This window comes from Hyperolius riggenbachi, chromosome 8, assembly GCF_040937935.1.
Source record: "Hyperolius riggenbachi isolate aHypRig1 chromosome 8, aHypRig1.pri, whole genome shotgun sequence".
Classification (NCBI taxonomy): Eukaryota; Metazoa; Chordata; class Amphibia; order Anura; family Hyperoliidae; genus Hyperolius; species Hyperolius riggenbachi.
Genome location: NC_090653.1, coordinates 207,198,690 through 207,215,340, shown reverse-complemented (window position 1 = coordinate 207,215,340; position 16,651 = coordinate 207,198,690). Strand labels below are relative to the sequence as shown.

Below are 16,651 nucleotides of genomic sequence, written 5' to 3'. Positions count from 1 at the left end.
TTAAAGGAAACCTGAGATGGTTCGCTATCCTTTATTTCTACTTACCTTGGGCTTCCTTCAGCCATGAGCACCATGGCTTGCCGATCTCCTCAGCCCCTCCCTTCAACCGCTATGACTCCCCTCTTTGCACTCCCGTCCCCTGGAGCGTTCTGTGCCTGTGCAGTACTACTGCGCAGGCACATAATGCTCCAGGGGACGGGAGCGCGACAGGTGGTGCGTGTGCATGCACAGGAGCCAACAACTGGCGGCGACTGACCGGTTTGCTGGGAGTCGTACCGCCAGAATGGAGGGGCTGAAGAGGATGATGAGGGAAGCCGCGGTGCTCATGGGGCTGGAAGAAGCCCCAGATAAGTATAAATAAGGGCCAGAGTACCATCTCTGATACACTTTAAGTGAACATCTGTGGTTATCCACAATGCACCACTACTGAATATGCAAATGATCTCTTTTTGCCCCTAAAGCCAGGCCTACATCCAGGACTGCTGGTGTATAGCAAGCCTATAGGTTTAAATTTTATACACCAGCAGTTCTGGATGTAAGCCTGGCTTTAGAGACATAAAGAGATCATTTGAATATTCAGTAGCGGTGCATTGTGGGTAAACCACAGATGTTCACTTAAAGCTGAATTATCACAAATACCTTCTCTTTTAAGAAGGCAAATCACACTAAGCATTGCTTTTTAGAAGAGGGCTTTAGTCCCTTATACTTTCCTAGTGGTTTTGGGTCACCTTACGCTGATTGGGTATTCCTAATCCTATTGCTGCTTACTTACGCTCCTTAGTCAGCACTGTAAATAGTTGGTCGTGACTGGCAAATGTAATTCCAGTTACGTATAAAAGAGTGTATGAAGAGTTCAAGTATGACTGCTAATGGCAGTTTTCATTGGTATACTGATACAGTGATCTGCACTGTTGCAGAATAGCAATGTAAACAGTTATATTGTGCAACTGAGATGATTGGCTCTCCTAGGATCATTTCTCCTGCAAAGTGAGTGGCCTATGCTCTTATATCAACATTTGGCTGGCATTTTACATCTGAAGAAGTGGGGTAAACAGCCATGGAACTTCTGCGCAGAACAAAAATGTTTTCCTTATCCTTAGACTTCATTTTAAACTATAACAATTTAAAGCAGACCTGAACTCAGAACTTCCTATCTGCTCTAAAAGATAAGCAACAGCAAATTAACTTTTAAAGAAAAAACATTTCCTTGTTACAGCTGATACAAATCCTGCAATAAATCTGCAGTGTGCACTTCCTGCTTTCATGGAAGCAGATATAGGGTTAACATTCTGTGTTAACAAATAAGCTGCTCTGCCAAGGCAGCCAGCTGACCCAGCTAAGAGATCAAATTACGACTTGTGATTAGTCACCGATGAGGGGGAGTTAGACAGACTAAACCCTTAAAATACATGCAGGGTGCATTTCTCTAGGTTTTCCTTCTGTCCTGTGCAAGCGTTCAGGTCCACTTTAAACTTCTTTGGTCTTATTCATTTGCAAAAAGCTCACTTCAGTTTGGGGCCCATTAGAGATTGCAAATTGAAAGTGCTTAAGTGCTTTTGAATTTAGTGCTAACGATTTGTATAGCAATTTGCGATTTCCATTACCGCCAAGCTTTATGGATACAGCAAGTGGTTTTGGTTAGTAAAATCGCAGCATAATCACATTGTACAATGATTGCAAAACAATTAAACAGAAGATACAGGAAGAGCAGAGTGTGCCAGCGAACGGGGTAGAGCGCGCCGGTACCAGCACTCTGCACAGGACCCGGAGGAGCACATAGATGGAGGGTTTAAGCAAAATTTACCACCGCTACCACAGTGCACCTGACTGCCCCCTTTCGACTGAGATGTTTCCATCCGGAGCGATTAAAAGTTCATTGGATTTCGGACGGAAATTTAAATTAATATCGGACAGACATGTTGCGGCATCAAAATCGACAGTAGTATGGGCACCTTTAGGATATAGTTATCTTTAGTTATAGATAAATGTCTGAGGTCTTTGACTTTTTATTTATACATCAGGGGTGTGAAAAGTCTTCTGAAAAGTTTATTTAACATAAAGGCCAGCAAACTCATTAGGGCCGAGGTGGCTTAGGTTGCTGAATGACCCAGTATGCCGGATCTTTTAGTGACTATCAATGGCCGAGTCCACTGTTCCCCTCCTTATCCTGTCTGTGGAAGATACTTTGTCGTGTCTGGCAAGAATTTTTTCCCTGTGCGCTTTTAATGTAGTTTTCAGCGCGCTTAAAGCGGGAGTGTCACCATAAAAATCAAATTTCAACAGCAACTGGTCTGAGTGTATTAAGTGATAAAGATGCTAATCCTGGATTCAAAACTTTTTCTGCTGTTATAATTTGGAGTTATCATTTACCTTAAAAGTACTGTCCCTTTAGTAGTCAGTGCCAAACAGATTCATGCTGGGGGTTCTTTTTATCTATAATATATTCCTCCTCTTCCCTTTATTTCCCTGCTTAACTACTTATCTGAAACCTGATCCCCTGCTCACTTGTGTTTACAAACAAGGCTGAGGTGACTCGGCGATTGGAGGAGAAAAGAAAAAAAGTAAAGGGAAGAATGACATCAGGATTTAGCCTAAACTGTGGGCAAAATACACGGTTCCCACCAGGAACAGAATTCTCTTCATTTACTATATAAAATTCACTGAAATCAAAACGTGGACAGTACAATACATGTGTTATGTAAGTAGATCAAGTATTTATCTACTAATATACGTGTTTTTTCCCCCGGCATAGTATGGCTAATCCTACTGCTTTAAAGCCCTTCATACTTAATGGCAGAAATATTGTCTTATACCGAGCTAAATGTTGCAGCTGCTAGCTTCGTACTGCCCGATGCTATGGCAGGATCAGTCCATCAAAAATTGACATTTCCAATCTGTATACGATTAATATTTCAATAGTTCTATTGATTTAACATTCCATAGTTTCAATAGTTTGGTACAGTCCTTAGCCTTGAAAGAATGAAAAGGGGGTTCTCTTTAAAATTGAAAAGGACCAGGGTATAAAATGGAAGGTTGTGGGATCACCACAAAGGGGACAAATGACCAGGCAGGTGAGAACCACAAGCCTGACCACACGGGACCCTTGGGTAGGCACCTGGTCTTTCTGCAGAAACTGTTTTGGCTCTGTTTAACCTAGTGAAGTGAGCGTTGGGACACACGAAACACGTTTTTTTTTAGCTTTTGTTCAATTAATCAGTTTGTTTCTTGGAAGTAAGCCTTTCCTAATCACTTCCCTCCTTTTAAACAGTGTGGCACCTCCTACACTCTTATCATTCACTGTAGTTTCTATAGATTCTTATTACACAGTATTAATATTAAATCTAGCAAGTAATAAAGTTCTGCGCACTCCCTTCTCCCACTGTGGATGTCAATAAAACAGCATACAGGTCCCTTACGGATACAGACTCACAAGATCCTACGGTCTTTGCAGACCAGGCCTCGCATTCCGGGGTGTGCCAACCCCCCCCCCTCCCGTCGCCTCTCTGGCTCTCAGTCGTCACCGGGTGTCTGTTTGCTCCAAAATACAGTAGATCAGACGTCCATGCAGAACTTTATTACCTGCTGAATTTATCCAGAGTGTCCTGGTGTATCCTGCAGCACCTCGGATCATAGTTCTTTAGTGAACTTAGTCATTTGGACATTGTTTTACGAGCATAGCCCATATTGGGTGGACTGTGACTATTGGCACCAAAGGGAGCCTAAAGTCTGGCCGTGTGTTTGAGTGGTATATATATATTGATTAAGTTGCTGTGAGCACTGGTTTTATCCTTTTTTAATATTGAATCTAATGTCTGTTTTATGGAAAAAAAAAGTCCAGTAGGTTACGGCTGCCTTTAGGGATTGACCTAACCCAGGCCACACTCCCTCCTATAATGCACTATAGGGATGCATGTTATTGTATCTAGCAGAAAGAGAAGCAACAAGCAGTGATCCTTACTGAACTGTACTGACCTCATAACAGACATTTTATTTTTTCTTAAGAACACCGTTAGGACCTATCAGATTAAAGCTGTGGGCTTCATGCCGACGGTTCCTAAACATTAGAATCTGTCTTTAAAATTCCAGATAACTTGCAAATCTTTTGTAGACAGACATAAATATGTACACTTGTTCATTATACAAATTTAAAATCCACATTTGGAGATCACTCCTATTACATTTTTTAAAGAATATTAACATATTAAATTAAGCTAAAATTGCATCCTTAAGAATCTTAAGGTGGCCATACACTGACAGATTTTCAGCAGATTAGACGGTCATATAGATTTCTGTCAGATGCCTGTCAGGTCGAATCTGACAGAAATCTATCCTGATGTGTGCCACACACTAGGAACAGATTTCCAATCAATTCCATCGAATCGATCAATGACTGAAATCGACCTGTGTATGGGCCCCTTTAGACTACATTAGATTAGATCCCCAGAATCTGATATTTTAGTTGACACACACACACAAATAGCTGGCACCGTTATCACTCATGTTGGACATGTGAGTGAGAAAAATGCTGTATTTGTGTTAGGAAGAGCTGAGTCAGAGCTTCTGAATGGGAAAAGACGAGGTGGGGGAACATCATAATTTTATTGCACGCAGGACAGAAATAAATAAACTTGATCCCGAGTAAGTAATCATCACAAGAGATTTTAGAAACTAAACATGTGCTGGTGAGAAAAAAACATGTTTTGAATTGAAACACAATGAAACAGTAGATAAAATAGAGTAGCATGGTTTTCTATTCTACATGTGATAATACTTACCACTGGAAGCTTTATCTTACCACAGCTAGGTCGATAAAGTTAGACATATGCTGGGCATAAACGGATTGACTGTTCCTTATCAATCGAGCCGCTGATGGCTCGATTGATAATATCCGACAGGTCCGATGACCCGCCGGATCGATTCCCTGCTCGATCCCCGCGGGCGGACAATAGCGGGGAATCGAGCGGAAGATAAGGAGCGCCCGCGGGGACGAGCGGGAATCGATCTGGCCGCCAGCGGGGACGCGGCGGGAGTCGATCCGGCGGCTAATCGAGCAGCCAGGTCGACTCATATATGCCCAGCATTACAGTGTAAATCTGAATACTAAAAGGAAAATAGAAAAGGGAGGAGCGCTCCGTAGTGTATTAAACCTTTTAATTGGATACCACGCAAGGGTTAAAAACACTTACAAAATTATAAAAAACATCAGGCATATCATGGGTAAACACCCCAAAACAAAGACCTTGGATGGCAACCTGTTCCTCCTCTGTGGCCAGCAGCGGGGGTGGTCCTGGATGTTGAATGGACACCGGGAGCCTATCCTCTGGTCACTGGATGCAGTAACTTCGCAACGCGTTTCGGCGTTGTCAAGCTAGTTACTGCCAAGCACCCACTCTGAATATATACCTAATGGTGACAGGAAGTAAATACTGTGACCTCAGAGTTCACCTCTGGTTGTGTCACGGCAACTCTTACTTGATATAAAAAACGTTTTGCTAAAAGAAGGAAGGGAATTTAAAACCTTTGTTGCGACCAAATATGCATAAAAATGAGAAAAAAGTGTACCTGTGTATATACATATAAATAGATAAATACAGCGTGGAACCTTATAGATTCAAACTTCTAGCGCTCCCTTGTATATAGAGCATGCTGCTGCCCCTCGACTGGAACAGCTCCTGATCTTACGACAGTTAGCAAAAACTTATTCTCACCTTATTTCTAGCAGGGGACAAGATTGTACGCACGGACTGCAGGGGAACATGACCCCTGTATCGGAAGTTGTCTCCCGGCTGGGACGCAGGGGGCGGATGCAGGGGGCGGAAGTGCTGTTCTGGCAAACGCCGTGGTGGAGCGCAAGGAGTGTCACGTCATTGGTGGAAGGCGTGGCTATCTCCAGCTCTCCCTGGCCGCCGCCGCGAGAACCCACATGTAGGGAGATGGATCCCGCTGGTTGTGTCTTGGCGTAACCAAGCAACCAGACGGGATAAAGACCTGGGGGAAGGAATGGGACACAATACTGTTCGCTGAGTACAGCGAAAGTATATAGTGAGTGAGATGCATTGTATATGTGGAGGGGAATTAGAAACCCGGTAAAATATATATATATATATATATATATATATATATATATATATATATATATATATATATATATATATATATATATATGAGAAAAATGTAAAGACATAAGTATAAGCCATTTTTGCACATTAATAGTGAATCACGATTACCTATAAAAATGGTCCGATAGCTGCAGAGAAGGAACTGTGCACCTCCATAGGGTCCCATTATTGATGCAGTACACAGAATTTTAAATATACATGTATAGATGGTGTAGGCCAACTGATGACCCATAGAGCAATACCACCTATTTTCTGTCCAGCTCTGGTGGTCATGGTTCAGACAACGTTAATATATGAATGATCCCTAATGGGAATGAAGGGGGGAAAGGGGGGGGGGGGGGGGGTAGGGGGGGGGAAGGGGAGGATAAACTGGACGGAGGGGGAGGGAGGGAGGGAGGGGGAGGGGGTGGGGCTGAAGGGTAGGGAGAATGATTACTGTACTAAAGATGGATACTCAGATGAATCTTGCCACTTCAACCTCCTCATTCAGGCCTACTGGAACTAGTGAGTTTAACTTAAAGATCCAGAAAGCCTCCCTCTCACAGAGTTTCCTATTCCACAAGAATTGCCCGCAGGGTTACGGTTTAGGAAACTCTGTGAGAGGGAGGCTTTCTGGATCTTTAAGTTAAACTCACTAGTTCCAGTAGGCCTGAATGAGGAGGTTGAAGTGGCAAGATTCATCTGAGTATCCATCTTTAGTACAGTAATCATTCTCCCTACCCTTCAGCCCCACCCCCTCCCCCCTTCCCCTCCCTCCCTCCCCCTCCGTCCAGTTTATCCTCCCCTCCCCCCTCCCCCCCTTTCCCCCCTTCATTCCCATTAGGGATCATTCATATATTAACATTGTCTGAACCATGACCACCAGAGCTGGACAGAAAATAGGTGGTATTGCTCTATGGGTCATCAGTTGGCCTACACCATCTATACATGTATATTTATAATTCTGTGTACTGCATCAATAATGGGACCCTATGGAGGTGCACAGTTCCTTCTCTGCAGCTATCGGACCATTTTTATAGGTAATCGTGATTCACTATTAATGTGCAAAAATGGCTTATAATTATGTCTTTACATTTTTCTCATTGTCAGGGGCCTGAGCGGAGAAACAGGGTTTGACCACAGTTTGCAGTACACAGACACTGGAATCAGGAATTAAGGTGCAAAAATAATGATTTATTGCAAATGCAATAGAGCAAGCATACATGCAAGCGTAATGCAAATATCACACAAACATATGTACAGCACACAATATATACGAATAACCCGGGAAGCAGTGACAAATATATGTAACACCTGACTATCTATCTATCTAAAGTGCACAATAATATATACAGGAAATATATTTACAATCGCAGTACAGACAGGGATCAGGCAGAATATCAGAGTCAAACAGGAGAGCAAAGTCAGCAACAGGTTATCAGAAAGCACAGTACCAGGGATTAGACAAAAGCAAGGTCTCAGACAGCATAAACAGGTTTGGCAACAGGAAGGCATACATAAGAATCAGAGCAAGGAACAGGAACCAGGGTGTCCAGAACTCAGACCTGGGAACATAAAGTTCTGGCGATTAGCAGGGCGAAGAGGCAGTCCTTAAATAGTCCATGTGATAGCAAACAGGATGCAGCTGGTGGTGAGAGTTCACTTGAAACCACCCGGAGGCCAAACAAGGAACTGCAAGTCCTTAAAATAGTATTCACAGGCCCCCTGCTGGTGGATGGTGGAGGTTCAGGACAATTCAGTCCCCAGAGCCCTCTGCTGGTGGAATAAAAGAAGTCCAGGACAGTCCTGTTCCATGTTGCCACCAGCAGGCAGAAAGTGGCAATACAAGGTTCCTGACACTCATATATATATATATATATATTTTTTTACCGGGTTTCTAATTCCCCGCCACATATACAATGCATCTCACTCACTATATACTTTCGCTGTACTCAGCGAACAGTATTGTGTCCCATTCCTTCCCCCCGGTCTTTATCCCGTCTGGTTGCTTGGTTACGCCAAGACGCAACCAGCGGGATCCATCTCCCTACATGTGGGTTCTCGCGGTGGCGGCCAGGGAGAGCTGGAAATAGCCACACCTTCCACCAATGACGTGACACTCCTTGCGCTCCACCACGGCGTTTGCCAGAATAGCACTTCCGCCCCCTGCATCCGCCCCCTGCGTCCCAGCCGGGAGACAACTTCCGATACAGGGGTCATGTTCCCCTGCAGTCCGTTCGTACAATCTTGTCCCCTGCTAGAAATAAGGTGAGAATAAGTTTTTCCTAACTGTCGTAAGATCAGGAGCTGTTCCAGTCGAGGGGCAGCAGCATGCTCTATATACAAGGGAGTGCTAGAAGTTTAAATCTATAAGGTTTCACGCTGTATTTATCTATTTATATGTATATACACAGGTACACTTTTTTCTCATTTTTATGCATATTTGGTCGCAACAAAGGTTTTAAATTCCCTTCCTTCTTTTATCAAAACGTTTTTTATATCAAGTAAGAGTTGCAGTGACACAACCAGAGGTGAACTCTGAGGTCACAGCATTTACTTCCTGTCACCATTAGGTATATATTCAGAGTGGGTGCTTGGCAGTAACTAGCTTGACAAAGGCGTGGATACGCCGAAACGCGTTGCGAAGTTACTGCATCCAGTGACCAGAGGATAGGCTCCCGGTGTCCATTCAACATCCAGGACCATCCCCGCTGCTGGCCACAGAGGAGGAACAGGTTGCCATCCAAGGTCTTTGTTTTGTGGTGTTTACCCATGATATGCCTGATGTTTTTTATAATTTTGTAAGTGTTTTTAACCCTTGCGTGGTATGCAATTAAAAGGTTTAATACACTACGGAGCGCTCCTCCCTTTTCTATTTTCCTTTTTGTACTACAGTCACACCCTCCAGCCGGGGCAGAGGAGCAGCTAGTGTCAGTATTAAGAATAACCAGAAGTGGTGGTTGTTTAGCGCAAGATTGCACATCGTTTCTAAATCTGAATACTCACTGTGCAACAAAGGAAGATGGATCCAGCCATGTCTCCCTGAGGACGAGCATCCTATGATCCAACTTTCGTCCAGCAGGTATGCGCGATGTCAGGTGACGTTACATGATGGGCGGGATTCGTCTGGGATCTTAAAAATCCGCTGTAACAGTAGTTTGTGTGATCATGCACCTGTACCCATGTTGCGAGATCACAAAAATGAACGCTCGTCACTCAAAAATCACCATTTGTCGGAAAAATCGCGAGGTGGGTATGAGCCTTAAAGCCTCATAAGCACTGTCCAGAGTCCGTCCTGGGGGCTAAATGTGGCCTGCTGAGCCTTTTCTGATGACCCCCAAAGCTCTCTACAGTCGTTAATTCCAAGTGGCCTTTTCGCCCCTTAAAGTTTTCAGCCACCACTGTAGCAGTAGCAGCCACCGATTAGTAGCTGCCACTGCTAACTGTACACGGTATATAGGTAATTTCTGTGGAAACATTTTATTCAATTAAATGTCACAGGCATAGTGCACCCAGCTGCAATCAGCAAAAATTGTTCTTCATGTCGGTAGTTCGGCCCCTAACACTCTCAAGAATGGCGATATGACCCTTTGGCCGAAAAAGTATGAATACCCTCGACTTAAAGTAAACCTGTAATTTATAAAAAGAAAACCCAAAACTTAGATACTTTCATGGGTAGAGGGAAGCCCTTTTACTAGTCTGTGTACCCTCATTCTAGATAGATGCGGTGTTATTGTACAATCAAGATTATATTTTGTACAGCCATCTTAAAGCTGAAAAAATTAAAAACAAATGTTGGATGATTTGAATATCATCAAGCATTTGTTGGATGAAATTCAAATATTGAATATACAGTATATTTTTTGGTAAATAGTTTGTTCTATGAAGACTTTTGATATTATATTATTATATTACTATCACCATCATCATCATCATCAGTATATGTTTTAAACGTGACTGGCTAAGTGGCTAAGTCAGTTCTGGTCATGTACCTGAAAGGACAGAGGAAAACTAGATTTCTTAATATTTTAAATTATGAGTGTGTGCAATAAAGAACGAGTAAACAAACGATGACATTGTCCTACTTTGTCAGAACAGAGGATGGGGTGTTTCAGCATGAATGCACCTACCATCAGGGCACTCACTAATTGGGAATAGAGCATGAGCAAATTACTGTAATTATGAAATTCACAGACAAATGTGCTTGGCCAGTTTGTCCTTGTGGTGTTTACTGATTTTATTTCACAAAAAAAAAAAAAACAAGACTCACCCGGACCTTCACAAAAGTGTTTTCAGAAACTGTGGATTATTAGATTGTTAGCTCTTTTTGGAAAGGTACCTCTGTGTCATGTGATGTACTCATTCTTTCATACTTATCCACACCCTGAGTTAAAGTACAGTTCCACATAATATACAGTTGCTTTATAAATAAAGGATATTTATGGTTAGTTACTTAGTTAGAACTATACTTATACATAGGGCTTGATTCACAAAGCGGTGATAACCCAGTTATCACGCCTAAAAGACTTTAGGCGTGATGACCTTTTCACCACTGAGTTATCACTGCTTTTTCCTGCTCTTCGCGCGAAGTTACCGCGCGTACGCGCGTGAGAGCGCGCGCAAAGTCCCATAGGGCTTAATGGGAGCTTCGCGCGAAGCGTCGGGTGCTGCGCGCGCACTTACGCGCGTACGCGCGGTAACTTCGCGCGAGTTTCTTCTTATCATGCCTAAAGTGAGTTTAGGCGTGATAAGGGCCTTTTCACCAGTGTGCAAACACTTTGCACCGCTTTGTGAATCGAGCCCATAGTGTACCGACTACACAACCTGTGCGCCATCTTTTTATGTAAGCTGCTCTAAAGAATTAAAGGAACATTTTTGCACAGCTTTTCCGTGATGGCACATTAAGACCTGCCCTTTCTAGCAGGTTTGCTTTGTCTTCCTGCACAATCTCAAAAGCATGGAGGAAATTTCATGAGAAAGGCAGTTACGTTAGGAGAGCTGGCCAAGGCCATAGAAGGTCCTTAGTCCAACCACAGGACCGGTATTTGATCTGCTCTTTTGGGCAAGGAAGAGTAGGATGAGCACTGTCAAAGCCAAACAAACCTTCATATGGCTACTGGTGTGGATGTATTTGACTAAACAATCAAAAACAGAGTTCATGAAGGTGGCACGAGGCCCTGATGTACTCTAGTGAGCCCTGTATGGCACTGTGGAGTCCAATTGGTGTTTGCCATAGAATACCAGAATTGGCAGGTCTGTCACTGTAACTCTGTTTGTTTCACAAATTACAGCACAATGGACTAAGCCTTCTGTAGGTTTATCATTTTCATTTCTATCAAACTATATGGCATCTTTTTGTCCCTAACACATCAGCATAGTTATCCAGCATGATTTTTTTTCACATTGAGATTGGATGTATTTTTGAAGTGTTCTTTTATTTTTTGGTTACAAATTGCTTAGCAAGCTCATGGGGAATCAGGCAAATTTCTGTCGTTTTTTTTTTTGGGGGGGGGGGGGGGTGTCTATAAAATACACTTAAATATCCAATAAATGGTGGTCATGTTAGCTTTTCTGTCGTCTGCAGCTCAAGCCATACTGCTAGCCTCTGGCACAGCAAGTATTCCAGCTGTTTGGACCAAATTATATTCCTACTATAGGCGGAGAGGAGCAATCCCCTATTAATTACCCTGAGATGCAGTGCCCACCTCCATTCTTGGAAGGAGGACAGCTGGAAGAAAGCAGCCATCAAATAACTACTAATTTACAGTGAGAAGTCTGAGTGCTGTTTTTATCCCTTTAATATTACTACTTTTACATGAGTCTTTTTTGTAATGTTCATGTTACAGGTATTTGGAGAGACTGACCAGGTACGGATGACATCAGAAGGCTCAGATTGTCGCTGCAAGTGTATAATGAGACCCTTAAGCAAAGAGGCTTGTTCTCGTATTAAAGATGGCAACATGCGAGTGGAAGACTATTACACAGTGGAGACAGTGAGCTCAGGATCTGACTGCAAGTGTTCCTGTACTGCACCACCGTCATCTCTCAATCCATGTGAAAATGAATGGAAGATGGAGAAAATGAAGAAACAAGCACCTGAGCTATTTAAGGTAATTCCTCATGATAGTCATCATTCCAAAACGAAAAAAATGAGCTCTGCCAAAATGATACTTTTGATTTGTGCCTATGGTAACTGTCACAGCTATCATTGGCACAAAATCAAGGAGAATAAACTATCCATTAATTTTCATGCAGGTTGGGAGTGTCCCTTGCATTGTATCACAATGGACAAACTTCTATCCTCTGAAAATGCATTTTGAGTACAGGCCCATAGGAAAACACGGGTCCAAGCTACATGTCTGTTGGTCTCCTGCCACCAATTCTGGAAAACATTCTGGAAGCAAAACTAGTGTCAACCGACCCTTAAATCGGTATCGTCACCATAAAAATCAAATTTCAACAGCAACTGGTCTGAGTGTATTAAGTGATAAAGATGCTAATCCTGCATTCAAAACTTTCAAAACTGTTTCTGCTGTTATGATTTGGCGTTATCACATACTTAAGGAACACTGGCCCTTTAGTAGTCGTGCCAGTAGTAGTCTTTTTATCTATAATCTATTCCTCCTCTTCCCTTTATTTCCCTGCCAGCTGCTTATCTGAAACCTAATCCCCTACTCACTTGTGTTTACAAGCAAGGCTGAGGCAACTCTGCCATTGGAGAAGACAAGAAAAAAAGTAAAGGGCAGAAATTACATCACGAGTTAGCCTTAACTGTGGGCAAAAGACATGGCCCCCACCACTAACAGAATTCTCGTCATTTACTATATAACATTCACTGAAATCAAAACGTGGACAGTATAATACATGTGTTATGTAAGTAGATCAAGTATTTATCTACTTATATATGTGTTGTTTTTTTTTCCTGGCATAGTATGGCTGATCCTACTACTTTAAGAGTTTATCACCTTTAATGATGCTGTGCAAAGTAAGACAGAAGCATGGGCACGTAAAGGAATCTTAAACTGACAAAACATTGTTAATTATTACCTGGAGCTTCTTCCAGCCCCCTGAAGTCCTCCCTGTCCCTTCCCATCATCCCTGCAACACACTCCATGGCCGAGTGCGCCCTGCTCTTGCGCAGTAAGCAAAACTTGCTACTGCGCATGTGCAAAATGCTCCTGGAGCAAGATAGAGGGGGTGCGCAGCCAGGGCCACCCATGCGCAGTGGCTAGACAACTCGCAAGTCTCCCAGCCTACAGAGGGGGACTTTGCAGTTATTTATTTGTAAAAAATGTTTGGAATCATGTATGATTATCGTTCCAATTCTCATGTGTACACCACTTTGTGTTGGTCTTTCATGTGGAATTCCAATAAAATTGATTCATGTTTGTGGCAGTAATATGACAAAATGTGGAAAACTTCAAGGGGGCTGAATACTTTTGCATCCCACTGTATCACATGTGAGCATTGCAAATCTCAACCACATAATAGCAGGACGTGTCTGGTTAATCCAGTCCAGATTGGCTAGATCACTCGAGGTATCTGTGGTGGAGATACTTGGAGATCTCTGATCTTTAGATTCAGCCCATGGTGTTGCAGTACACAGCAGTGACACAACAAGCACATGGATTGTCAGACACAATCCAATGAACAAGTACAGTAGATTCATTCTAAATTGACGGAAGACCATTGCCAGAGCAGCTGCTAGGAAACAGCAGACGTCTAGGTGGGGTTTATGTGCTTTCAAAGTCCCATATTGTCACAGAGTGGAAAATACTAATCGATGATAGCTTCAAGGCGTTGTCTGAGGAAAGAGCGGTCTTTATTGTGTGTATATTTAGCAGCTAAATTTATTCCTATCACAGAAAGTCATGGGAAAATGTCTGAGCTCCACGATGGTCAAACTTATCCCATACAAATGAGCATTTTCTATTTGTTATAAAAACTCCCTGAGGCTTCCCTTGGTTCATCTCTCAAACGACTGAGCCAAGAGTCTAAACATTGCCTTCTCTTGTAAAGAAATGGGTTTGGTTCTTGTAAAGATTCTCAAGAAGGTTTTCTCATTATTTCTCCCTCATTTATTGTACGCAGATAGCTAATATTTCTTTTTTGTATGCATTCTGCCTAATCACTGTATAAATGTGCATTCAGCAGGGTTTACTGTTAGCGTTATTGAAATGTGAATTCCATCCCCCTAAATATCACATTAACCACTTCCCGACCGCCGTATAGACAATTGGCGGCCGGGAAGTGGACCCCGCAAGGACCGCCGTATTGACAAATGGCGGCGGTCCTTGTAGGGGCATGGGCGGCGCGATCGCGTCATTCGTGACGCGCGCCCGCCGGGGACTGGCTCCGCCCACCTCGCGCTGTAACCCGCCGGCCGTTCGGAAGCGTCGGCGGGTTACTAGCACCGGATCGCTGCATACAAAGTGTATAATACACTTTGTAATGTTTACAAAGTGTATTATCCAGGCTGCCTCCTGCCCTGGTGGTCCCAATGTCCGAGGGACCACCAGGGCAGGCTGCAGCCACCCTATGTCACACCCAAGCACACTGATCCCACCCCCCCCCCCTCTGCCCACCCCCCAGACCCCTGTTTGCACCCAATCATCCCCCTAATCACCCATCAATCACTCCCTGTCACTTTCTGTCAACGCTAATTTTTTTTATCCCCCCCCCTGCCCCCTCCTGATCACCCCCCACCCCTCTGATTCTCCCCAGACCCCCCCCCCCAGACCCCCCCTCCCCCTGTGTACTGTATGCATCTATCCCCCTGATCACCTGTCAATCACCCATCAATCACCCCCTGTCACTGCCACCCATCAATCAGCCCCTAACCTGCCCCTTGCAGGCAATCTGATCACCCACCCATACCAATAGATCGACCGCAGATCCGACATCAGATCACCTCCCAAGTGCAGTGTTTACATCTGTTCTCTACCCTAAACACCCACTAATTACCCATCAATCACCCCCTATCACCACCTGTCACTGTTACCCATCAGATCAGACCCTAATCTGCCCCTTGCGGGCACCCAGTCACCCGCCTACACGCTCAGATTGCCCTCAGACCCCCCCTTATCAATTCGGCAGTGCAATATTTACATCTGTTCTTCCCTGTAATAACCCACTGATCACCTGTCAATCACCCATCAATCACCCCCTGTCACTGCCACCCATCAATCACCCCCTGTCACTGCCACCCATCAATCAGCCCCTAACCTGCCCCCCTAACCTGCCCCTTGCGGGCAATCTGATCACCCACCCACACCAATAGATCGCCCGCAGATCCGACGTCAGATCACCTCCCAAGTGCAGTGTTTACATCTGTTCTCTACCCTAAACACCCACTAATTACCCATCAATCACCCCCTGTCACTTCTACCTATCAGATTAGACCCCTATATGCCCCTAGGGCACTCAATCACCCGCCCACACCCTCAGAACGCACTCAGGCCCCAGCCCTGATCACCTCGCCAGTGCATTGCTTGCATCTATTCCCCCCTCTAATCACACCTTGAGACACCCAATCAATCACCTCCTGTCACCCCCTAGCACACCTACCCATCAGATCAGGCCCTAATTTGCCCAGTGTGGGCTCCTGATCACTCGGCCAAACCCTCAGATCCCCCTCAGACCCCCTTCCGATCACCTCCCCAGTGCATTGATTGTATCTATTTTCCCCTCTAACCACCCCTGAGACACCCATCAATCACCTCCTGTTACCCCCCTAGCACTCCTATCCATCAGATCAGGCCCAATACAACCTGTCATCTACAAGGCCACCCTGCATATGACCGGTTACACACAATTCGCCCCCTCATAGACCACCTGTCATCAAAATTTGCAGATGCTTATACCCCTGAACAGTCATTTTGAGACATTTGGTTTCAAGACTACTCACGGTTTTGGGCCCGTAAAATGCCAGGGCAATATAGGAACCCCACAAAGTGACCCCATTTTAGAAAAAAGACACCCCAATGTATTCTGTCAGGTGTATGACGAGTTCATAGAAGATTTTATTTTTTATCAAAAGTTAACGGAAATTGATTTTTATTGGTTTTTTTTCACAATGTGTCAATTTTCACTAACTTGTGACAAAAAATAAAATCTTCTATGAACTCGCCATACACCTAACGGAATACCTTGGGGTGTCTTCTTTCTAAAATGGGGTCACTTGTGGGGTTCCTATACTGCCCTGGAATTTTAGGGGCCCTAAACCGTGAGGAGTAGTCTAGAAAACAAATGCCTCAAAATGACCTGTGACTAGGACGTTGGGCCCCTTAGCGCACCTAGGCTGCAAAAAAGTGTCACACATGTGATACCGCCATACTCAGGAAAAGTAGTATAATGTGTTTTGGGGTGTATTTTTACACATACCCATGCTGGGTGGGAGAAATCTCTCTGTAAATGGACAATTGTGTGTAAAAAAAATCAAACAATTGTCATTTACAGAGATATTTCTCCCACCCAGCATGGGTATGTGTAAAAATACACCCCAAAACACATTATACTACTTCTCCTGAGTACGGCGGTACCACATGTGTGGC

The 16,651-nt window shown here is 43.9% G+C and overlaps 1 protein-coding gene across 1 annotated transcript in view; it reads left to right on the top strand.

Annotated features, from left to right (window-relative positions):
• The window catches only part of OLFML2A (olfactomedin like 2A), a 189,606-nt gene that overhangs the window by 56,785 nt on the left and 116,170 nt on the right, over positions 1–16,651 (top strand). Inside the window, exon 2 of the mRNA XM_068248127.1 lies at positions 11,945–12,208. Coding sequence (XP_068104228.1) covers positions 11,945–12,208 — 264 coding nt within the window. The remainder of the gene's footprint in view (positions 1–11,944; positions 12,209–16,651) is intronic.